At 42.8% G+C, this 26090-nt stretch overlaps 1 protein-coding gene across 1 annotated transcript; it reads right to left on the reverse strand.

Annotated features, from left to right (window-relative positions):
* Nucleotides 1-2874: 2874 nt before the first annotated feature.
* Nucleotides 2875-19024, reverse strand: DDX18 (DEAD-box helicase 18). Its single transcript, XM_041739747.1, has 14 exons — nucleotides 18863-19024; nucleotides 16972-17256; nucleotides 14582-14722; nucleotides 13052-13187; nucleotides 12599-12699; nucleotides 12283-12482; nucleotides 12077-12191; nucleotides 10275-10414; nucleotides 9071-9232; nucleotides 8609-8761; nucleotides 7815-7928; nucleotides 6319-6375; nucleotides 5778-5955; nucleotides 2875-4682 (listed from the first exon to the last, which is right to left on the reverse strand). The coding sequence occupies exons 1-14, from the start codon at nucleotides 18945-18947 to the stop codon at nucleotides 4540-4542; spliced, it is 2010 nt and encodes a 669-aa protein (XP_041595681.1). The 5' UTR covers nucleotides 18948-19024; the 3' UTR covers nucleotides 2875-4539.
* Between the last annotated feature and the right edge of the window lie 7066 nt (nucleotides 19025-26090).

Genomic DNA, 26090 nt, shown 5'->3' on the forward strand with positions numbered 1-26090 from the left:
GGTTGGAAGTGGTACCAGTAGCTGTCATTTCTAAGACCTGACTGCTCCACTCTGCTAAATGCTTCTTGTGCAGGACTGCATTTCATCCGGTGGACTCCTCTGCCTCCCTCTACAGCCAAGGGAACTTGGCAGACCTCCAAGTACAATTGAGATTCCAAGTTCTGCCTCCCTCCAGAAACTGCTGCCCAAGACCACCCAAGGACTGTTGGCCTGCCCCTTCCCAGGGTCAGCACTTCCCAGCAGGGTGACTGATGCCAAAGTACCACCTTCTCCTGCCTCCAAAACCTCTAGTTCTACACCAGCTTTTCCAGGATCTGTCCCGAGAGGTGGCAAGCTTGCCACTTGCTCTTCCTTTGACAGATCCTTGCCTTTCATGTTCCAAATCCCTGCCTTGCTCTGAATCCACCATTTCCCCTATACTCTGGAGCAGGGCAGCTCTGGATAAGGACAGCCTGAAGGATGGGAAGCAACCTAGACATTTTACCCACAAAGGGAGAGACAGAAACCAAGTCTGAGGATCATTAGATATTAGAGGGGATTCTCAGTTATAAGCAACAAAGAGCTACTCTGAATTAATTAAACTGAAAAGGGATGAATTGAAACAATGGCAATTGTAGATAGCCGTAGCCCCCACAGTCCAGCTGACATCAAGCACTGTTGCCTGGGTGGCCCAGCAAGCACCACCTCTGCTCCTGACACAGTGGCCTTCAGAGTGGGATAAGGCAGCTGCCACCTGTTTTACTAGTACCTCATTCAGAGGCGGGGGCAGGCATTATCTCACCTATCAAAACTAGTCCGAGCTGCAGAGGAGGCTTTTGTGATGGGAACTGCTTTGAAGACCCAGCAGGGCTTAAACGGCATGGTCTCTAAACACAGGAAGGTTAGATAGATGCTGGGCAGCGCCTCCAACAAAAAAATGTCCACTAGTGCCTTCAAGTTAAAGTTGCCGCATTTCTCCTTAGATACAGATGAGGATGCTGAGTCCTAGACAAGTGGTCAAGGCATATCTGTTTCATCTCCTGTGCCAAGACCAATCAACTGCATTCCAACTGAATGGCACGCTGTCAGGGGATCTGGAGGCTTTGGCTGGAGGAGGCGGTAGGAAAGCCATAGTTGTTATGCTGACCTAGTGTGCCTTTTCCCATGTAAGCCATTTAAGCAAACTCAAAGCTGTTCCCTCTGGAAAGCCTGGGTCTATGTGCCTACTCTGGACCACCCGGTTTGTAGATGACTAAACTTCCTAACACCACCTCCTGTACTGGGCGTTTTCACCCTGCAAGAGGAGAACATAAAAGGTTTATTAATGGGTTTTATGTGTACGGATGTTCCCACACCTACCCATGCCCAAGAACTATCCAGAGGTTCTTCCGTCCCACCAAAGGCCTAAATCACAATCTCCTGGCCATGGGGCAAGAAAATCTTACACCACCATAATATTTCTTAAGTAGCCAGTCTGGCACAACTACCATTTGGAACTGTTGTTCCAGAACAGAAAGCTTACCTTCAGGGAAGGTTCCATTACCTTTCCAACAGCTAATGTCTACCAGAATCCAAGAATGCAGATTTCCCAGGCTTAGAAATGGCTAGCATCTCTATCACCATCCATTGAATGACTTGGAAAACGAGAATGCAATTGTTTAGGATACCTCTTTTCCTTCTCTAGACCATAGCCAGAGTCTGGCCGTACTCAGCCCTGTCTTCTGGTACCTAGCAGGCTTTCAATTCATGACAACCTATGATCATCCAAAGGCATCATCACTGCCTCCACCTAATACCGGGTACAACCCAGAATGGCCGTGAGACCTGCATTCATCTACTTGACAGTTGCCTTAGGAGGTGCTGCTGCAGAACTGGACCACTTTCCAAAACCCGGGTCAGATCACAATTCTAAGAGACTGGACTACCAGAAATCCTGTCTATACTTCAAAGTCCAAGCTGGCTCCAGATTTTCAATGAGTCCCCGTACCTGATGCTACTTAACAGCAAACCTCTCCTGTGGGATGCGCTTGACAGCTGACGGGTACAGATTTACACCAGGCACTCTCCTACGTGGTTCCGTTCATTCAGTTCTCACCACCTTATGCTGTAGGTTTTATCATTTTATTTTATTCACTTAACAGGCCTAGAAAAGAGGCATGGCTGGAATCTGAACCCAGACCCTCTGGTGGGTTTCTAACCACTAAGTATTTTTCAATAAACAAGATCCTTTTGAGGTATCTTGAATTTGGCTTTACTTACACCAACATGGTCAGTTAAGACTAAAACAAACTTAGATAAGCAATGACATATTGTCCCTGGCAGCCCAGAGGACTCAGAGGGTTCTATTTGCACCAAGTCATCTGCTTGGCTCCCTGCCCATGATGCCTAACCTTCCTGACTGAAGCCACTTAATCCCACTTGTCAAGTTAACAGCTCCAACATATGCCACTGGCAGCTGTGCTCTCAGAACAGAAGCCTATGGATTCCTTCCTTTTGGGCAAATGAGCATTGCATTGCACATGGTGCTGCCCTGACTGTATCTGATTCTAGTCAGTGGCTTCCTCACATGTAAATCCTGGCCAAGACTGGTCAAGACTGGCTTTATGGAGGTCCCTTATCTGGACCATCCTGCCAGCAGAACCTCCTGACTCAGTAAGTACCTGAAATAAAAACCATTATTATAGAAAAAACAATCTTTCAACCTTTTTTTAATGTACTTATCTCATAAAATCTTCGTAGACTGCCTTACACTGGATGTCACCCATGGCAGGACAAACAGGAGCATGAAACATGCTAAGACAGGAAACTCCCTCTGTGATGAGCAGGTACCTAGAACTTTGGTCTAGGCAGACCAAGTAAGGGTTAACAAGACATCGTAATAAATGAAATATAAAATCGATGTAATTAATTTAATGACAGGAAAATTGACACATTATGAAATAAGCGGTTTACAAGTAGGGGCTGGAGGATGACTTTGCTTCTGATAGAAAATTTAAAAGTATATATACAAAACACCAGATGGCTATGCACGAAAATATTCAGTTTTTACTCCTGCTCTTTGATTAAAAGCAAGATTTCCCTTTGTTTTTGTGTATTTTTTGAGAAATAATTTCTTCTGAAACAAAAAAAAAGAAAACAAGTTCCTGGATATCTTAGATGAAGAGTTGTTAAATGCCAGGAGTCCAGCAGTCAAATCCTGAACCCCAGGACAGATCCAGCCAGGGGAACAGTGGTCAAGCCCAGACACAGAGTATCACTTTTTTTTTTAATACTGGGATGCTATTTTTGTCAGACTGTTTCCGTCCTCCATATTCAGTGTTCTCAGTGTACTAACATTTAACAGGAAACTATGAATATTAATTGGCACAACAAAATGATGCTAGCAACTTTGGTTTCAAATTGATCAAAATGTAATAACCATTTTATAATTATAAAATGCACTGGAAATAAAACAAGACACATCAAACACTCCGGAAATCAAGAGTCCCTACAAGAAAAACTCCACATGATGAAACCCCCAACTTTGCTGCTCTTTCTGAACTCTGTTCCTTTCCAATTTTCATCATAAACCTATTTTTGTTTCATAGACATAAAAGGGGCCCTTTTTCTCAAAACGATGCTTTGCCTGAGTACTCTGCAGAATTGGAAGGGTTCACCAAAATTCAAACCACTTGAAACAAAGTTGACTGAACTGTGTTATCACTCTGTGCCTTTATCAAAAAGGTTTGCTAAGTTATTAAATGGAGAAGAGCAGAGTATTACACCTATATTGGTATAAATGAGGCTCGAAAATATGATTACCACTGTTCCCAATAAATGTTAGAATGCCAAAGGTGCTTTTATTCAAGTAACAATGACAACCCACATTTCTTGCTCTTAAAAAAGGGGAGATAGGCCCATTGCTTTAAAATCTGGCATATATAAAAACGAATGCCAACTTTAATATAAGGTGCTTCCTAGCCGCAGGAACATTATCAGGGGAGGTCAAGAACTATGGTTAAGGTCCAAGAATCAACCATATCCAAAAAAACCTGAGTCAATCTTCTGTGTCACCACCCCTAGCATCTGTTCAGTGCACCAGGTTACTGCCTTCTAAGGTTGAACTGGGCGATGGACGTTAAGGAGGGCACATGATGCAACAAGCACTGTGTTACACAAGACTGACGAATCACTGAACTCTACCTCCGAATAATAGGCTATATGTTAACTGATTTTGAATACAAAATAAAAATAAAAAAATAAAACCCCCTAAAAAAACCAAACAAACCAAACAATTATGACTAATTTGGAGGTGAAAGATTTAAAATACTCTCTCATCACAACAAAAGCCAAAATGCCTCTTGCTTTGCCCTTAAGCAACCTAGAGAAACTGAACTCTGTTTTACACCCCTCAAATAAGAGACGTATTTCCTGGAAGTATCCATGTCCAGTGCTGCAAGATTAATTCATACTGCTGTTTCACCAGTCCCAATCCTGAAGCCACAACAATTCCTTAGTTAGAAAAAGGGAAAAAAATCCATTTCGGGACAAAGCTATTCAAGATGCAAGGAAGGTGTGTCTTTAGTGGGAGAACTGCCGGCTGTCAGAGGACTTCTTGCTAATGTGTTTGAAGATTTTGGACTTCTCAACTTTCTTGGCTTTCTGGTATCCAAAGCCGCCACCACCTCCTCTCTTTTTAAGTTTGCCGTCGTTGCTTTTCACGTCTGAAGGGAAGGTTAAGGAAATCAAGCAACATGAAGACCATGAACTCCCATCTTCTAATATCCACACAGAACAAACCAGCACATTCACTGCTGTTCCACTACCACAACCCCTCCCCGCACCACGAAAACGTAACCATAAACCTACGTGACACATCTCCAGGAAGTCTACAGTGGCCATGTGACCATGGACAAAAACGAGCAGGTATGACTTTTAAGCCCACTGGAACAGTCATACTGTTTTCTCTGCACAAAGAAACTGAAGACACTTATTTATAAGAAGTTGAGACCTAAACCACCAAGTCTATAGAAACACATTTAAAACCACCCTCAGTGTCAAAACAAGTGACTTTCAGCTCTGTTCTGAACGGATTCAGGAATGCTTAGCTACTGGAGGAGTTGCTCTTCCTTCCTCATGATTCAAAAAGTATTCATCACAACAGGCATTTACCCACTGCCTATGATGAGGATGGTGACCCCCTAGTCTCGTCCCTTTGGGAGTCAATGTCATGGTGCTAACTTAAGGCCAAACTTTCACTGTTTGTTTTCTTGGTGGAAAACGTGAAGATAAAGTATAGATTAGCAATTGCAACAGCAGCAACTGGAACTGTTTCCTTTGCCTTTTACCCTGAGTAGCACGTAAGTGTTATTTTCTTTTGCTAGTCTTGCAACTTCCTTGTATGAAATCCTTCAATGGCTCTGAGAGGATAAAAACTAAGGTCCCACCATTTCTTTTCAGCTCCAGGGCGTGCTTCTCTCCACGACTTCATACAGGGAAGCCGCACGACCACTTGAACCCTGCATGCAACTATACCTCTCTGTGCTTCTCTCTGGAAAGCACAACTCTCTGGCTCTCACCATCTGCCTTTGTTTTCAAAGGCTTTAACCACAGGCTGTCTTGTTTCTGTAATCTCCATTGTGACAGTTCATCCCCACTCGCCATGTGCTAGCACTGACAAGCACATAATGACCAGAATGAATTTCAGGGCTTCCAGACCTCAGCCAGAATGGACACCAAACCAAACGCTAATCCCAAATGCCCCTCTGTCAACTGACTCTCAGTTTCTCGGTGAGTTCCTAACAACAAAAAAAGGATACTCAGATCAACAAAAGGAGGCACCTTGAAACCAAAAGACAGAGCAACTTGAGGCAAATTTAAGTTATTAACATTGAAGATTTGTTTCAGAGAATGGGAATCATATGCTCGAATGTAGGACTTATATGCCTCCTGCGCTGACTTATGAAGAAAGTAGTTCTTTTCAATCAATTTTTCAAGCTGAAATGAAGAAGACACTGGTTTCAATAAAATACAAAGCAAACTTCATATATATTAGAATAAAACCATCCTGTAAAAAAAATTTGTCCCAATGCACTTGATCCAAGTTTTCTAATACTTACAAAATCAGGGCACAGTAAGAATAATGACAAAGTTCTTGTAAGGTATAAACAGAAATAAGGTAGGGAACACAGGAACCCGGTAAACAGCATAGCAAGAACCCTAAAAGATCACACAGTACAAACCTGGTTTATGAAAGGGTAAAGTCAGAGGACAATGATTACCAACTGAGGCTACTTCTTCCTCACAAACTTTTTTTTTTTTTTTTAAACAAAAACACACAAACATAAATACCAAACATACCTGAGACTGAATGTCAGAAATCTTGGACCAGGAAAATTCAAATTCACTTAATGGAACCTAGAAAACAAAAGCATGGAGATTAGTAAACCAGGATGGATCAATATCAGACATGTAGATGATCGAGCAGTAACAAGCATCCCGTGCCATGAAGAACCAGGACAGCCAAGCATGTACAACTCCTTCAGGACAGACAGCTGCTCCTCTGGTCTCCTGAAGCCAAAGGAAAGCTTTCCTACTTCTGCTACCTTCACATGCATTGTGCTGAGGAACCTTCCTGAAAGGAAAGGTGAGGAACTGGACAGGGAAAGTGAATAAACAAAGCCCTTTTCTCTACAGAAGGACCTCTATGGATCTAACATGAGGCAGCCCGATGCTTCCAGTCAGAAGGACCACTAGGCCCTCCGTGTCGAAGGCTGTTTTAGGACCATGTTGCCCCGTGACTGGGGTCTGTGATACCAGAGCTCATGAAGACCACATACTCCTACAAGAAGGATCTCTCACCAGTCATCACATATTAGATAACTGTAAAAATGCCAGACCTTGGAGAGGTGCTGGAAAAATAGCCACCAAGTTCTGGACGCCACCCTCAGGGCCTGTCTTGCAGAGAAGACAGGTAGGGGGTAAGACGACAGTTGGATGAGCACTTGCGGTGTGGGAACACAAACCACAGGAGATCAGTGATGGCATCCCACAAGACAGCACAGCTCACTAAAACAGAAGCATCCTAAAGATCGAGAAAAAGGCATTCTAGGGAAAAGGTGCAAAGGCCATTTCAGGGAATTGAACATACCTACAAGGTGGAAGAAAATCCACCTGGTAATACAGTGGCAAGGGAGGCCAAAGCAGGGGAGAGTGTCAAGAGAAGGCTTGATGGGTGTACACAAGATTGGAGGCCAGAGCCAGATGAGGGTGGGCTGGGGATCAGGGTGAGTGGAGAGTAAATAGAGGAAAAAAACCCAAAACCTTTCCAAAACAGAAGGAAGAAAGGCAATCATCAGCAGCAATGACAAAGGGAGAAGGAAAGTGTGTTTTAGGGTTGAAGTTTTTTTTTTTACTGGGAGACTTGAGATGGTAATGGGAGAGACAGAGGTAAAACAGAGTCAATGAGAAGGGTACAGAAGGAGGAGGAGGAAGAAGCAGGAGTGAATGGAGTCATCATGAAAACAAGGCTGTAGCAAGGGAGGGCAGGTGGAGGTGACCAGGTGTGAAGATGCTTAGGAGAGGCAGAGATGTTTTCAAACAGAGCCAGGGAAAGGGACAGCGCCTGGGGACGCTGGGACACACTGCCTGACAAGAGGTCAAGGGCTGTTCATGTGAGGCCAGACCCACACTGAATCTCCCTTGCCCAACCTAACTGCTTTGTTCCCATAGCACCGCAGTGACTCCCGATACCTCAGACCCATCCAGAAATGGTGCTTAAAGCCATTGGCATTGGCACACAATTCCTATCAAGAGGCACTGGTTCCACTTAAAATTTTCCAAACCAAGATCTTTACCTTGGATTGCTTCAAGTAACGAAGGAAACCCAACTCTTCAGGGCGTAAGATGAGCAAGGCGTGACCTCTTCCATTTAGGCCTCTGGCTGTTCTTCCCACACGATGAATATATTCCTTTGATGGGAGAAAGAAAACCTGAATTAATACATCAAGTTCCATGGGAACCTGCCTTTCTAGGACCTGCATGGTGGCGAACAGAAGCGTGTCAGCACATCTGGATTAGATGGTGCTCCTCCCACAGGGCGGTGCCACACACACCATGGCCATGTCCCCGGCTTCTGCATGTGCCATGACCAAAGAGGTAACAGCGCAATGACCGAGGCCCAATACTCACTGGACCTGATCTTCACATTAACTTTGTGATCTAATGACTGCTAAGTGTGCTTCATCTTCAAAATAACGTTTTCAACGTGTTTTCCTGCTAGCTGACAATTTATGTAATCTATTGCTTGTTGAAAATATTTAAAATTTATTTTACTACGTAGGCACAGAATCCTACCTATTTCTGGAAGCAGATTTTATTTTCTTCTAACATCTACTGCTCTTAATAGACCATTCCAAGCACATGACATTCCTAACTCCAACCTCACTGAGGCCTCTCAAATCTTACATGTTCCTTTTGGGGCCTGCAAAAGCCCTAAATATCATCAGCACCAGAGAAATACCACGGTCAGTGCAGAGTAAAACATGACCTGAATGACTATGGGATACACCTTTGAGTATGAAATACTGTAGGTCTCAGGGAAACCGGAAAGCTCATTCCTTAATGTAGAGCCACCGTGGATGCCAGTTACCTTGGGGTCATCTGGAGGGTCATACTGAACAATCCAGTCAACTTCAGGAATATCCAGCCCTCTAGCTGCCACGTCTGTACACAACAATATCCCCGAATCAGCATTGCAGAACTGGAAGAATGTGGTTGTACGCTTATTTTGCTTCTGCCTTCCCTAGAATCAAATCAAAGCATCTATTAGAGCTGGAAACTTGAGGTCATTTCTAGGAGGTCTAATTGTACAAGAACCCCCCAGCTACGGAGTTGTTAACCTGCTTCATTTCAATTTCACTCTCTGGCCTATATCTTATTTCCTTAAGTCGGTGGTATGTCTTACCCCTTTGTGGTCCCTACCCTTTCATACCCAGCAAAGCTCCCTCCACATGGGATCATTCCACATTTAGAGAGCGATACCACAAACCCACAATCTATACGACTGGGTAAGTGTTAACTGTGTTTTACTAAACTCATGATGATCACTTACATGAATGGCCAAGACAGGCAAATCGATGTAGTTCAGCAACTCATAGTGGTATTTCACGGACTTACAGGAGGAAAAGAAGACCATCAGTTTCTTCTTCCGGTTCTTCTTAAGGAATGTAAAGAGCAGAAGGAACCTCTTTTCTGAGGGACAAACAACATATCCCTAGAAGTGGTTCAAGTAAATAGATAAAAATAATCAGACATTTTCAGGTTCATAAACCAATATAATTTGGAGAGCACAAATAAACATTCCATATACACCATCGTGCCTTACCTGTACCAAAATTACTGTCTTTATTAAAACAAAGCATAAACTGACACTAATTTTAGCTCTTCTGGTTCTTTTTATTGGGTGCAAACACTGGATACCAATACTTTCCGTATTTCTGAGATTATAGACTTCTGGTTACCAGTTTGTGCAGCCATAATAAAGTAACACCTACTCGTTGGAACCATCAAAGCATAAGCAATGCTTCATTTTTATAAAGGTCCTTAATAGCAAGATCTCAAATAACTACAGCAAAAGTACACTGTCCTAAAGAAGATAACAAAGCTGAGTGAATACATCTTTTAAAATATACAACCAACAAAAAGTTTTTAAATGAGATCGTTATTTGAAATAGTTTTTCATCAGAAGACTCAAAGTTCTGTTTTGAGTCTACCTAATTTGGATCTCAATGTCACCTCATTTCCATCTTTTCACAGTAGTGTGCCTGAAACCAGCCTCTCCATCTGCTAACTCACCTTGTATCTTAGAGTAGATCACTAACACACTTATTTTTACAAAAAGATTTTATTTATTCATGAGAGACACAGAAATGCAGAGACATAGGCAGAGAAAGAAGCAGGCTCCTCCTGGGGTGCCTGATGTGGTATTTGATTCCAGTACCCTGGGATCACAACCTGAGCCAAAGGCAGATGCTGAACCACTGAGCTATCCAGGCATCCCAATACGCTTCTTTTCTTAACTGCATTTACAATCTGTAGGGATTAAAGTCTTCTTGCGGCAAACAGTATTAAGAGACAGAATAAAGAGAGCTGACCAAACTATTCAAAGTTCAAGATTCATGATGCCAGTGAGACAATAACCCAATTCACTGTATCTGAATTAAAGTTCATTAATCCATCCGCTTTTTGGATGATCAAAACAACTACAAATATACACCAAAAATGATCCTTAAATGTAAGATCTTGACGAAAAGTACCTGCTCAAGACCATCCACTGTTGCATTGGCTTTATCGTCATCAACACCAACATACAATGGCTCCTTTTTCAAAGAAATCCTTGCCAAGTCTTCAACTTTTCGAGTTTGTGTGGCAGAAAAGAGCATAGTTTGCCTGCGTGCTGAAACAGATACATATAAAAATAACCCAACTATTTCAGGGAATCTTTAGCATCACTTCACAACTAGAAATACTGAGTAGAACTATCAGGAATTGGACAGGTGATATCACTACATATTAAGAAGGGAGTATCACGAACAACTTTTATGACTATAAATGTAACAACTTAGATAAAATGGAAAATTTCCTTGAAAGACAAATGGCTAAAGCTCACTTGAGATTAAATAGAAATCCTGAATAGCTTTGTATCTATTATAGAACTCGTAGTTAAAAATGTTACGTAAAGGGATGCCTGGGTGGCTCAGTGGTTGAGCATCTGCCTTTGGCTCAGGGCATGATCCCAGAGTCCCAGGATCGAGTCCCGCATCAGGCTTCCTGCATGGAGCCTGCTTCTCCCTCTGCCTGTGTCTCTGCCTCTCTATGTCTCTCCTGAATAAATAAATAAAATCTTAAAAAAAAAAAAATGTTACGTAAAGAAAAATCCAGCTCCAAAGACTTCAATTGGTGAATTCCATCAAACATTTAAGTAGAAAATATTACCAATATTACCAATTCTGCACAATCTCTCCAGGATTTGAAGAGTTACTTCCCAACTCATTCTTTGATGCCAGCCATTACCCTGATACCAAACCCAATAATGATTTATGACACAATCTTTTAAAGAAAACTTTTAAACAAAAATTTACCAAAGTTGAATATAGCACATAGAATAATGAATCACGATCAAGTGGGGTTTACTTCAAGTGTTTAATATCTAAAAGTTAACCGATAGAAGTTACTATATTAACAGATTTAAAATTTAAAGGAAAAAACATCTAATTTAGTAGGGTAAAAGCATTTGATAGATTTAACATCTGATTGTGATGTTACTGTCCTGTTTTATGCTGTTACTGCAATTTCATTTCTAATGGTTTGGAAGCCATTTTGTAATGAATAAATGTACACATTGTACGGTATCTGTAGCATGCCACTCAGGATTAATAAAAGCAATGTAATATATGCAGATAAAAACAAAAAAATCTCAGAACATCAGGAACAGAAGGGATCATTCTCATTCTCCATCTGGTAAAGGGTAGCTACAAAAAAAAAATCTATAGCTAACATGATAATACTTAATGGTGAAAGAATGTTTTCTCTACTGATAGGGGTGACCGGTTTCACAGGTGTAAACATGTCAAAACTTAAATCGTATATTTAAAACATGTACAGACATTTGCAATATCAATTATACTTCAATAAAGCATTAAAAACCATATAATAAATGGAATCATGACCTTATTATAGACATAAACAGTTCATAATGTTGCAAGTACAGTAATGAAGGTATGGACAACTCAAATACAATACAGAAGGCAACACCTTTGTGGCTACCCAGGAGATGTCAGATTGGGTGAGAAAAGGGAAAAGGGGTAGTGGGGGCAGATGGGAGTCGACCTATGTTAGGACTGTCTGACTTGCATTATAACCTCTAAAGTAGCAAAACCACTGCAAGAAGTTACTGATAAGTCTGATGCTCGTATTGCAAACTCTCTCCAGGGTGACTGGCACAACCACTTCACTTGGCTCTATTAAAATTACAGTATTAACAGTTTTCATAGACGAACAACCCTCATCCATTTCCAACAACTACTCTGCAAACCACATGCAGATATTACCTACTTACTTGGCAGAAGTTTAATAATTTGTTTTAATTCCTCTTCAAACCCAACATCCAAGATACGATCAGCCTCATCAATAACCAGACACTGTAGATTTTTATACATAAACCCTGGGGTATTCTAACAAGACAAAAGCAAAAACTGATTAGCTGTCAGGTTTAGGTTTCACACAGACAACGAGACAGGGTACCCCATACTAGTGTTGGCTTGCCTGCATGTGGTCCAGGAGACGGCCTGGGGTGGCCACAATGATGTTGATCCCGTTACCAAGTTTCTGTGCTTCAGCAGATCTGTTGCTGCCACCCATTATTAACCCGTATGTGTGAACATGGTGCGTCATTAGCTCTTTAAGAACACCAAAAGTCTGCATGGCCAGTTCCCTAGTAGGTGAGAGAATAAGAACTCCTGTTCCTAAAAGGCAAAAAATGACAGATGGTAAAAGTTCCGCTGTTATCACCAGGAGTCCTCAATAGCTACAATAAACTTCTAGTGAGATACTGGCAAAAACAATCAGATCAGAAACTCACCATTCCTAGGCATGAACTTTAACTTGACAATGAGTTCAACTGCAGGGATGAGAAATGCCAGCGTTTTGCCACTGCCTGTTTTTGCAGCCGCTAGGAGATCCCTAAATATTAAAAATGGAAAGGAATAGACAGCCTCCTTACTCAACAAGCATTTACTCAATATCTACTATGTACTATCACATTTTAGACATCAAGACTAGAAAATGAGTAAGAAAAAGTCCCTAGCTTCTTTATCACTGAAATCAATCACAGAGGTTAAATACCTAACTCAGAAATAAGAATTGTTATGAAACAGAAACACTTTTCTTCAAACATCAGTAACTTAATGCCTTTAATGAAACATAAACACTTTTGTTGTTGCAAAACCAAGAGAATATGTTCCCAATTTCTTCTAAACGACTAGTGCTAAAAATAGGCACTAATGACCAAACATCAATGATAATCTAATCATACCTGCCTTCCAGAAGTGGTCTGATACTTTTATGCTGAATTTCAGTCATGTTTGTAAAACCCATTTCTTTTATTGCCTTCAGAGTGTTCTCATTAACAAGACTAGAAAGAGAAGCAAATGAAGTATCCTCAAAAGCTCCTAAATAAAAGAAGGTTTATCGTTAGCAAATTTATCTTCTAAGTTAATGCTGCTATAGTTATGTAAAATAGTTCTGCTGTTTGCAAACATCACTGGGTGGGAATCAAACTTAGAAAAACCTTTTCCAGTAAGGACTAAACCTCAACCATTTCTATACAATACTAAGATAAAGATCCTTTTTTGAAGTTTCTCCACTGCTGATGGCCGTGTAAAGTCTAGAACCTATCTTGTAACAAAATAGTAAAGGATGGAGAGGAGGTATAATCAAGGGGCTTGTATGAAATGAAAATACCAAGCATGGGGGTGGTTCAGAGATATTAAATATTTAGGAAATCTGAAATGCAAATGGAAAGCATCCAGTATAATAGATACTGAGTATGAAGTCAACCACGATTTAATCTCACTCCAAAAAAAACTAAGAAGGTCAGATATAGCCACACACCGTTAGACTGAACCCACATGTCAAATGTGCATGATTCTTGAGCAGGGGAAGATACCAAAATCATCTGGGGGAGCCCCCACCCCACACATGCTCTGCTGATCAGCCAGGTTATTGTCCACCTTGGCCTGAATAATTCTTTGTTGTGAGGCTGTCCATGTATTATCAGGTGTTCTGCAGCCTCCCTGACCTCTACCCACTAAATGACAGTGGCCTGCCCTCAGTTCTAAGAACCAAACATGTGGAAAGTCACCCTTCAAGGCTTATCTGGGACAGAGGAGGTTTATGGGATGCAGAACATCAGATGCAAAAACTAGTCAAGTTCTGGGTAAACTGGGATGACATGGTCACCCCTCCTGGAAGTAAAATTGCCCTGGAGAACTGCTGCCATAACCTTTGAATTTTGATTAAATAAGCCCAGGGTTATCAGGCCTCAGTATTTTAACAACAACAAAAAAACCCAAACTGAAAAACCCAAGGAATTCTTATACATTTCTGGTTTGGATCAAGTGATTTTGCCCAAACTTTTGACCTTATAAAGAAACAGAGGCCAAAGGAAGTTACCCTGGCCAAAATCCCTTAATAATGTGAATTTCATCCTTCCTTACTAGTAACTGGGCCAGCATTACTTAAACCTCTGATCTCTAGACTTGAGGGCCAACGATCTTCCTACTACAAAATGGAATGATCTTTAGAAGACAATAAACCAAAGGACTAGAGGACCCGAGAAGCTGTTGGTGTGCTTATCAAAATATTTAGTGCTAGGAATGCATAAAAGGAAAAAAAAAAAATAACAAGAACTAAGGCACACTAAGTAGATAAAGCAGCAGCTAGATAAAAAAATTTTGCATATAGTTGTTCTAGGTAAATTAAAAATCACAACTGAAACTTCAAATCCTAGAATCCAGAAGGCATGACATGTTTAAGGTTTCTGTGGAAAACTTTCTCAAGTTACCTGTCAGTCCCAAGGGTAGGCTGGGCACTTCACTGTCCTCTTCCTCATCATCTGGCTTCTCCCCATTGTTTTCTGTCTCTTCAGGAGCCTGGGTCCCTTCTTCAGAGTTCCCTTTGTCTTCAGTTTTTGATTTTTTGGTATCTTTGGTTTTAAAGGACACCCCCCCCCATTTTTTTGTTAAAATATAACACCAAATGGATCACAAAATAAAAAGATCTGTAATGCAAAGAGGCATGTTTTCAAAAGCTTAACACATTTCTGGTTTCAAGATGTGAAGAATGTCTTTTTCATGACTAAGGATTTAATTACATGTAATTAATGTACATGTAATCTACAGGGGGGACATGGAGATTGACCAACAAACTGTATTTTTTAGGCCTATTGTAGCATCTTAAGTGACCAAGACATTTTTGGAAAGTTGAAACAATTTAAATATACTAACTACATCAGATTCTATGTATTTCACAGAAGGGAAAAAAGGGCTATAATTAATGGTTTTTCAAACTCTTAAAAAGCACTAATTTGTCCTACTATTCCATTAAATATAAATCTTTCATGAAAGCTAGCTGTGGTATAAAGATGAGCAGAAATCCCAAAGGCTCTTCACGTTACTAGAGACCTCAGTGCAAGTGCAACAATTCCCTTAGCTGGGTGACTGGCAGCTCCCGGAAACTAAGTGGGGAGAGGAGGCAGGGGGAAGGCCTCCTGACATTTCACTTCTACACACAGCTTTCCTAGCAGGGCCCTAAACTACTCCTCCAGCCTTACCTCCCATCAACTCTTAAATGTTCCACTCGGGATCAAATGCGTTAACTATCATGCAGGGCTTTTTATAAATTCATGGTAGCTAGTTATACTAGTTAGAACAGAACTGACCTGGACCAGAACTCAGGACTCTGTGGCTCAGGACTGGCCTCTTCCTTGCATCTGACTACTCTCCTTCTGGGAAATGGTCAATCTACAGGCAGCATGAGGATGGCTAGGCATGTTTGGAAAAATCCAAAGCTCCTTTCTAAACGGAATCTTAATTTCAGTTAAGTTAGATGAATACGAAGTTCTAACCCAGGCATTGACAAACTTTTTCTATAAAAGTCCAGAGTAAACATTATAGGTTTTGTAGGCCATATAGCTTGCCCTAATAAAGACCAAGTAAACAAAGAGGCACTGTGGTGTTCTAATAAAGCTTTATTCCCAAAAGTAGGCAGTGGACTGAATAGTTTGACACCTGTTATAGTCCCCCTTGAAATCTCTGCTTGTTCACATCTCAATTAAAAGGCCTGTCCTTCATATAAGCTTATCCAAATCTAACTATCTTCCAAAAGAAGCTGGCTTCCTCCTATCCTGGCTATCCTACTCACTTAGAAGTTAACATTCCGGGATCCCTGGGTGGCGCAGCGGTTTGGCGCCTGCCTTTGGCCCAGGGTGCGATCCTGGAGACCCGGGATCGAATCCCACATCAGGCTCCCGGCGCATGGAGCCTGCTTCTCCCTCTGCCTGTGTCTCTGCCTCTCTCTCTTTCTCTCTGTATGACTATCATAAATAAATAAAATTAAAAAAAAAAAAAAATATATATATAAAAAAAAAAAAAAGAAGTTAACATTCCATTTATACAGAAGTTACCCGCTCTTTTTACATACACGCTGCAGCTGCATATCCAAATTATTACTAAGTCTCCTTTCAAGAGGAGAATTTATGGTAGGAAAAAAAAAACTGGGAGTAAAAAAGAAAAGGGGGGGGGGTAAGTAAAAATAATCATTAATGCAAAGTCCTCTGAAATAAAGGCCCAAGAAGATAGAAATGTACCAGCCCAGGGATCCCTGGGTGGCACAGTGGTTTAGCGCCTGCCTTTGGCCCAGGGCGCGGTCCTGGAGACCTGGGATCAAATCCCACGTCAGGCTCCCGGTGCATGGAGCCTGCTTCTCCCTCTGTTTGTGTCTCTGCCTCTCTCTCTCTCTCTCTGTGCGACTATCATTTAAAAAAAAAAAAAAAAGAAAAAAAAAGAAATGTACCAGCCCAGATGTCTTTAGTGTAATGCCACATTTGTTTGAAAATAGGTAATAAACCTAAAATACTGTGCCATAATTTGGTCTGTTTAAAAACCTAGCCAATTGTCAAAAAAGAGCAAATTTCTAGAATTCAAAGGAGGCTTTTATTGAAGCATGAGGTTTCCTTCAGTCATTAGGAAATACAAAAGGACACATTTCTCAGTGTCTTATATAAATGTTACATCCCAGCTCTCACCCTACTTCTTTTTGCTGCTAAGTTATTTTCTGGTATCCCAGTGAGTATAAGGATTCTTGCATGTTGTTATGAATAAATTATAACAAAAGGATGGTGACACTGTGAAAACTGTTTCAATGCCTGAAGTTCAAAGAAACTGAAGTACTTACCAGGCCCAGCATCATCCACCATTTTTCTCTTTTTCTTCTTCTTTTTTTTTGATTCTGAATTGGGAGGCTGTGTTGCTGCTTCTCCATTGACTATTATGGTAGATTTCTTTTTTTTCTTTCTAATTTGTACAGTTACCACTGTTTTTTTAGCTACTTCTCCATTCTGGGCTTCTGACGAGCCCACGTTCACAGACTGTTTGAGAGATTTTTTAACCTTCCCACCTCCCACTGTTTCTTCAGACACATCTCCATTTTGTGTTTCTGGTAAGCTCACATCCGAGGCCCCTGTTTAAAAACGGAAAACACATCGTGACAAAGGGAAGGTTTGCTTAAAACGCTGGAATCTCAGGTTAGAAACTTCATGGTGTCTGTGACTGAAATGATTTAGCTTTTAATTCCCTTTCATGTACATTGTTAAAACCACTTAAGTTTATGGCATTCTTCTACAAAATTAAGGGAAGTTTCCTTTAACGAAAAATGCTGGAAAAGGAAATGCTACATCGATTCAACTTCAAAAAACCGTGTCTCTGTCCTTATGGAGTTAACAATCTGAGACAGCTGGGCAGCCCGGGTGGCTCAGCGGTTTAGTGCCACCTGCAGCCCAGGGCGTAATCCTGGAGACCCTGGATCCAGTCCCACATCGGGCTCCCTGCATGGAGCCTGCTTCTCCCTCTGCCTGTGTCTCTGCCTCTCTCTCTCTCTGTAAAATCTTAAAAAAAAAAAAAAATCTGAGACAGCAAAATTTCAGTGAAGTTAAACATCTGAATGGATGGGGCCAGACAACGGTAGCTACAAATACACGTTAATATCAGGTATTTGATATATATACACGGCTCATGGATAGATCAGAAAAGACTGTCACCTATTCACACAACTGCTGCTTCTATAATTTCGAAACACTCAACATTAATTTTCCTCTGCAGCAGTGAATTGAAAATTCACTTATTGGTCCCCGTATTTACCATATATATATATATATATATGCCTGAGGATGTCTTTTAAAAAGTTTCCGTTTATATAGGATAAAAAGTAACAACACTTCTTAAAATCTCAATTGTTAGCAGTGCTGCACTATCCATAGGCATCAGAAACACACACACACACACCCCATTTCTAAAACCCACAACCTGCCCTCTTCAGGTTTCCTTTCAAGCAACTCATCTCTGCTGAAGTCCAAGGAGGGTACGGAATGATGCCTCCCAACACTGCCCTCGGGGGCTGAGGTTACACGGGATCCAAAAGCGGTTAACTTCAAGACCTCTGGCTCCCTGTTAGGAACGGAGGGCTGCAAACGAGGCAGGTAAGCAAGGTGACCGACAGGTAAGTGAGTCTTTATGAAGGATGCAAACACCTGGAGGCGGCTGAGGAATTCATGACCTAGAGTTGGGTGCGAGGGAATGGAGGGCTCGCGCTGGACACGTGCAGGAGGCACTGGCAGAGCTGCAAACCGGACCGAGAGAGGATGGACGAGGGGAGGGGAAGCCAATCCCACCAAGACAGCCAAGGAGCTTCCTTTGAAGCAACGCAGACATTAACCAGATGATCTGAAAGAAGGTGCGTGCAGATGAGCAAGTTCCACGTGTCTGACTGGAAACGGGCCTAGGGGGTGGGGCGGGGGGGGAGGGGAGACGAGGCGACGCGAGGAAGCCAGGAGGAGGCAGACGCGGGAAAAGCTGCTGGAGCTGGGGGCCCGGCTGGAGGCCCGGTTAGAAGCCCCGGGCGTCCCGCTCCTGCTCCGACTCTGTGCGGAGCAACTGAGGCTCGGGAGAGCGGCCCCGCGCGGGGGGGCCCAGGAGACGGGCCAGGCACACGCGGCCCAGGGGCGGGCTCCGCGCAGCCACCGGCCCCCCGGCCCCGTCCCCAGGCCCCCGGGTCCTCGCGGCGCACTCACCCTGGAGCTTCAGGTTTCGCTGGCGCAACTTGAGATTCCGTTTCTCTATCTTCTTGCGCAGGAGTTTCATGGGTAGATGGGACATGGTGGCGGCAAGGCGCCCTCAGCGCGGCGCCACCACTCGGCTACCGGGTTGACGCCACTTCCGCTCGAGGCGCACGTGCGTCGGCAACCGGAAATGCGTCACGGGGACCCCCTAGGAGGTTGCCGCGAGGAAAGGATGCGTCTGGGCGGAAATGCGTCCGGGGCCCCTGGCGCTCGCAGTCTGGAGAGCGCCCTCTGGAGGAGCGGAGGCCCGGCCGAGGTTGGCGCTGTGTCCCGGGGGCTGCACCCCTGCAGGTCCTGGGGCTGGGAGCGTCCCCCGAGGAGGCCGAGGAAACCAGGACGAGCAGGCGGCCTCCGGGAGTCTCCGGGCTCGTGTGCTTGCCCCCTTTGTATCCTGGACTGCTGGAAACTTGAAAACAATCTAAATGTCGGGGCAGCGGTGGAGCGCCGCCTGCAGCCCGGGCCGTGACCCCGGAGCCCCGGGATCGAGTCCCACGTCGGGCTCCCCGCAGGGGGCCTGCTTCTCCCTCTGTCTGTGGCTCTGCCTCTCTCTCTCTCTCTGTGTCTCTCGTGAATAAATAAATAAAAATCTTAAAAAAAAAAAAAACCCTAAATTTCGTCTATTTGTTGGGAAAGCAGATTCTGAAGCTAAGTGATGCTAAGAGTCCTTTGAAATAGGGTTGGGAGGACCTTGGGAAGCGGGGTCTCTGCAGCGTCCTGTTCCAATTCCTGGAACACCACCAGCTCTTGACCTAGTTGCAGCTGGTCAGTTGCCCAGTCTTCCACTTTGGGCTGAAACACAGTCTTTCAGCACAGTCTTCCACTTTGGGCTGAAATCGAGCTAATGTAATGTAACCTCTGCTAGCTACACGGATAATGGGTCTGTTAGATGGCCAGTTGGCCAGTTTCGCTCTGCCAGGTAATGGCAATGCTTTGGAAACAAGTGGCGTGACCTTGTGGCCTTTGGGTTTATAAACCCGTGCTCCCTCCTGGCAGCTCAGAGTCCAGCACTTTTAACAGTGGATTTCTAAGACCAGGTCTCACAGACAAATGGATATCATGAGGTCAGATCTCAGAAAACATCTGCGAGAGTTTGGGGAGGTGGAAATTGACCACGCGCCTCGGACAGGCCTCTTGTCTGGGACTCTAGGGCCTGTCTTAGCACCTACGCGGCGCATGTTGAACTCCTTGAAATCTCTTGCCTGCGATTCCCCATCCCAGACGTCTCCTTTCCCAGAGCAGAGTCATTCATCAGTTGTTCACTCATTTAGCAATTCTTATGCTGGGAGAATGTGATAGGTGTGTGCTCGTTTCTGGGCATGGACCGGTGGGTAAGATGCACACAGTTCACCTTCGTGGAATTTGCAGAGTTGGCATGTGGAGAGGAGAGAAAATTGAGCTGTGGCAGTGATGAGTGAAGCCCATGGCAGCTCGGCCGCTGTCATGTGGGGATGGGGATAGGGACTCGGTCTTTCATTCCATACCCTCTGTGCATAGGCACTGTGCTAGCAGCAGGCAGAGCGGGGAATTGAAGATGCTGCCTTTATTTAAATATTACTCGAATACTTAAATCTAATATGGATCATGCCTCACCCATCCTGTTCTTTCAGTTTTGCTTTGTCACTTGTGAGACGCCTTGGCCCTCTGATTTCAGGGCTGACCTCCTGAACCCAAGACCCTCCTAGAAGCTTGTGCTTCACTTTTTGGAAACTCACTAATGAACTGCTGACACGGAAAAAGGAACATCCGAGGATGAGGCCAGCACAGATGAATCAGAAGTTAATCTGAAGTGACCAACGGCTAATCTCAGCTTCAGTATGATGTGAAATTCCCCTCCGAACATCATCCCGAGCCCTAAAGAAAGGAGCCTCCTTTCCCTTGTTCAGGGAGTCATGCTTTGGAAATTATGGGAGAAATAAAGTGACCTTGTGAGGCAATCACCTGGTGATTTCTGCCTATAGCTCACCAAGGAGCGGACCCACTTTGGTTCAGTAACAATTTCAGGTTTTAAGCCCTAGACAAGAGTTTATATAATAAACAGCAGATTCATGTATGATTTTTTTTTCATTTAAATAATTTTAAAAAGCCTCATTCCAGGGAACCTGGACGGCTCAGCCAGACTCTTGATTTCAGCTTAGGTCATGATCTTGGGGTTGTGGGATCAAGTCCCAGCTCAGGCTTTGCTATGGGTGTGGAGCCTGCTTGAGATTCTCTCCCTCTTCCTTTGCTCCCACTCCCTCTTTCTCTCTCTTCCTCCTTCTCTAAAACAACAACAAAAGACACACTTCACTGGGAAAAGAAAAGTCTATTTCACAAACTCCTTAGAATTTGAGAAAGAAGTGACTGACTCACTCTCTCTAACCACTGCATGAAGAGTCTTGAAGCGATTTTTCTGGGACCTTTCAAACGCTAGTTGCTACAAGCCAACCACTCTAGTGTATAGGAACTTAAAAAGTGCTATATTATATAAATAAGTGGGGTGCTGCTCCCCTCATGTGGCTTGACTCTGGTTCTCTGGATTTTACTAAGCAATGGCAGGTGCTTAAGAAATGTCTTCAATGAACTGATGGTTGTGAAACGGAGGGATGATTTCAGGGATCGCTGCCACAATTCTCTACGGCATTAATGGTGCAGAGCTTCTAGAAGGTGGAGGGGGTACAGAAGTACATTATAGAAACCTTTCTCACAAGAAATATATTCATTTATGACTTAAAAAAAACCCCTAATGCTGTGCCAGGTGCTACTTTGGGCTCCCAGGGTCAGGCAGTGAAAAAGATGGGCAAGCTTTTTGTTTTCAGGGAGCTTACTGCCTAGAGAGGGAGATTAATATGAATCAGATAAACAAGTGAGTCAACAAGGTAACTTACATGGGGCTAAAAGCTGGGAAGACGTTAAAACAAGATGATGTAGTATAATAGAGAGAGATGGATAGGGGTCGGGCAGCAAGCTGCTCAGTGTTAGAGGTATTTTTGTGGAAACAGCTTAGCAAAGACCTGGGGTCAGAGAAAAGTCTGGAAAAGACAGATTTACATGTTATTAAGTAACAACACAGGACCACAGAAAAAGTGTGGTGGGGTGGGGGTGGGGAGTCCTCTCTCTGCAGGGTCCTCCAGTCTGACCACTAGCGATTGAATCATAGACTGACCCTGGCTTCTCCGTATGTTGTGGAGATAAGGCTTCGGAATTGGGATTTTAAAAAAGATTTTATTTTATTTATTCATGAGAGACACACAGGGAGAGGCAGAGACATAGGTAGAGGGAGAAGCAGGCTTTCCACAGGGAGCCTGATGTGGAACTCGATCCCAGGACCCCAGGATCCCAAGGCAGATGCTCAACCACTGAGCCACCAGGTGCCCTGAGATTAGTTTTTAATACATTTTTATTTTATTTTATTGTAGATTTACAAAAACATTGCAAAAAATACTATCCTCCACCCAGTTTGTCCTAATGTCAACAGCTCAGGTAGCGATGAGACAGTGGTCAAAATTAAGACGTTGACTCTGATAAATTACTATTAACGCTAAACTAGTTTCTATGAGCTAAACTTTATTCAGATAATACCAGTTTCTCCACTAATGTCCTTTTTATGTTCTAGGATCCTGATTAAGATACTATATTGCACGCAGAGAATTTTCTGAAATAAAATTTTGACTGTTTCCTGAACAATCTAAAATTTTGACTGTTTCCTGAACAATCCATATGAAGGTTCTTCAAATGAAGAACAATCCATATGAAGAAGCTGGAAAGTCCACATCGTAGTTTTCAACAGGCCATTTTTTACTGCTTCCTGATTATAAAATAATACATGTACAGTTTAAGATATCCCCTCTCTCCATGTTAATTCGCTCCATTTCCCAGAGTAGTGTTGGGATTCACATAACAGTCCCTTTGTAGTAATGTTAACAGCCACCAAGTTAACTTATTTCTATAAACATTTTTGGAAAGTGATTACTTTTGGAGAGTAAATTTAGGAAAGCAGCTGCCACGCCCCCACCCTTCTATCTACCTATTTTACTACAGTGAAAACTGCAAAATATCGGACTCTTCACTGACTGATTTTTTTCACCGACTGATTTTATACAATTTATCAAATTATCTGCCCATATTCCACCTTTTGTCTTTTCTCAGCTAATCTTGCCTTCTTGAAAACAGGACCGTTACATCATTCACCTGGAATGATTTCATCTGGGACCACCCAGACAGAGAACTTTCCATTCATTCACTCATTCTTTTAAACAAATATCTGTTAATCAATGATGATCGGCCAGTAATTGGCTGGGAGCTAGCAATATAAAATCAAATTAGCCAAAGCTCCCACCCTTAAAATAGTCACACTTTCAGTGGAAGTTGAAGATTTCCAAGTTAGACTTCCAATGCCCAGCAGAGTACTTGGAGTTAGATAGGTCCCCATTAAATGTTTGACACCTGTTTGGAGAAGACCTGTGACAGAAATGGAGAGAATAGTGGTGAGATGATGAATCAGGTGGCCATTGTAATGGTTCGGTAGGGACATTATGAAGATCATGGGGTGAGAACAGAATACGTTTAGGTCCATTTTCTGAGGGACGTCTGGGTGGCTCAGTGGTTGAGTGACTGCCTTCAGCTCAGTGCATGATCCTGGAGTTCTGGGATCGAGTCCTACATCAGGCTCCCTGCATGAAGCCTGCTTCTCCCTTTGCCTAAGTCTTGGCCTCTCTCCTTCTGTGTCTCTCATGAATGAATAAATAAAATCTTTAAAAAAAGAGATATGTTTTCTGAGAGAACTGACATAACTGGGTGGCCAAATTGGATGTGGGTGTGAAGAGAGAGGAAGGAACGGGGGATGCTTCTGAAATCTTCAGCTTGGGATGTGTCGTATAAAATACAAGAAGAAGAAAACCATTTTGGAGGATGGTGGTGGGGAGGATCAAGGTGAAAGAGAAAATGAAGTTAGTACGGAATATTTCCTTTGAGAAGAATTACATAAAATAGATGATCCACAAGTACCCCTTGAATGAGTGAAGAACGTGGGAATGGATCACTACCTGAGTAATTGTGGGCAGATGAAAAGATGGACCAAAGGGAGGATAATATATACCATTCTGAGTCTGTGATGCCAGTTGCCTGGCAGTTTTGGCAGCTGGAGTAGGTAAGGGCAGACCAAGACTCAGTGGCATAGGAAATGGGTCCTGAGCATGCATCTAATTTGGTGGGGATGGTATAACAGGTGTAGGGTACGGTTGATCCTATAGTCAGCAAGGGAATAGATTCATTTGAGGTTTTGGAGGAGATTGCGTAAGGAGTAGTGAAGATAAGGAAATGTGGCCCTAAAACATAAGGAACATAAGGCCCTAAAATAAAAGGCAGCAGTTAGGGAGTAATTTGATAATTTATGACAATATAGCTTCTTGAGAAGGGTGCAGTGGTGGCGGGTGATTCAAGTTATGCTTTTGGAGAACTTATTTATCTGGGGTGTTCAGGCAGACGTGGGTAAACAGCTGGTGGCTGTTTGTTCACAGTATACTGGGGACAAAGGGATGGGACCTCACCATGCTTGTTTCCTGCCTCCACGTGGTCTCTGGCTTGAGTCACCCTCCCCCCTTCCCTGCCTTCACTCAGTCTTGCCCAGCTGCCAGCCCCCTTCTCATCATCCCTCCCCCCAAGACTCAGCTTCAGTGCAGTCCCCTCTGGGGAGCTCCTCCAAACTCCTGGGCCAAGGCTGCTCACTTCCCCTCCGGGGCTGCCTGTGTGTTGTGGGCAACGTCTACTGATGCTCCTTTTTCACTAAATGGTGATGTGTTCTCTTAAATGTCTTTCTTTTTTTCGTACACTATGAGATACTTACAGACAGACACGTCTTTGGTTTCCAGAATTCTGTCCAGCACATAGTAGGTAGTCAGTACATTAATTTCAATTCTGTTCAGTAGATTCATGACAGAAAGATCAAGGGAATATTTGGAGGATAAAACTGGTAAGCCTTGGGCAGCCCGGGTGGCTTAGCGGTTTAATGCTGCCTTCAGCCCAGGGCCTGATCCTGGAGACCCAGGATCGAGCTCCATGTCAGGCTCCTGCATGGAGCCTGCTTCTTCCTCTGCCTGTGTCTCTGCCTCTCTCTGTGTCTCTCATGAATAAATAAATACAATCTTAAAAAACAAAACAAAACAAAACAAAACTGGTAAGACTTACTGATTAATTAAAGGAAGATGAGCTGTCATCATAGAATTCCTGTATTTGTTGAGGGTACAGTGGGGATGGTGGGGTGTTTGGGAATGGCAGATTTGGTCTGGAACAGCGTTTTATATATATATGTATATATATATACGAATATATAACTGTAACAATATATAATATGTAAATATACTTAACATATACTATATGTAATTTGGTATACATAAATATAATATGCAATAATACATCATATGTAAATTATATATACCTTCCCCCACACACATTTACTTTGGAAACCATAGAATGCTAAATGTTTTGATTCCAAGGGAAACATTAAATTTAGCGGTTAAGGGTTCAGTTTTGGAATAAGACAGATATAAGCTTGAATCTCAGCTCTTCCATTTACTGCTTATCCTAATTTGGGCAAATATTTATCCTTTTAGAGCCTTAGTTTCTTTATCTGTAGAAGACATGTAGTAATAACAATTATCCTATGGAGTTGTGTGAGGGGTCAATGAGATTTTTATATGCTAAGCACATTTAGCTTGATACTTAGCTTTTAGTAAGTGACAACTGTCATTACTATTCATCCACTTGTGGCAGAATGAACGCACAGTTAGCTAGGAATAGGGAGAGCCAATTAAAACCTCGGACTGTGGGGAAGCCCTTGAGCTGAGCACTAGAATTTCTACCAAGGCAAGAAAATGAGGTACACGAGAAATGCATCTCTCATACATTCATGCAATCACTTCTGAGTAAGCTTAATTAAACTTGCACCTATATCATGGAAGCATCTCATGACAGGATTTCTATATTTTATACAGGAAATTTGAGTTGAAATACTAACCACATTCCTGTAACTAATTGGAAGGAATATATATAAGCCAGGATCAACCTTCTGCATCAAAGGAAAGAGAATGTGTTAGCCTTGGGTCTAGGGTTGTGATTCTTGAGATTTCTTGAAGCCCTATGCTGTCTATCCATTTTTAGAAGACAGAAAGGAAATGGTTATCAAAGCCAAAAGGAGTGTCTTCAT

The sequence above is a fragment of the Vulpes lagopus genome, chromosome 24, assembly GCF_018345385.1.
Source record: "Vulpes lagopus strain Blue_001 chromosome 24, ASM1834538v1, whole genome shotgun sequence".
NCBI classification, from domain to species: Eukaryota; Metazoa; Chordata; class Mammalia; order Carnivora; family Canidae; genus Vulpes; species Vulpes lagopus.

Excerpts from the sequence above, each read along its gene's own strand:
- DDX18 (XM_041739747.1), bottom strand. The coding sequence starts at position 18,947 with ATGTCCCATCTACCCATGAAACTCCTGCGCAAGAAGATAGAGAAACGG. Across the intron at positions 12,483-12,598 it reads AAAGTTCATGCCTAGGAATG|GAACAGGAGTTCTTATTCTC; the intron begins GTGAGTTTCTGA and ends TTTGCCTTTTAG. Across the intron at positions 5,956-6,318 it reads TTTCTGACATTCAGTCTCAG|CTTGAAAAATTGATTGAAAA; the intron begins GTATGTTTGGTA and ends TCTTCATTTCAG.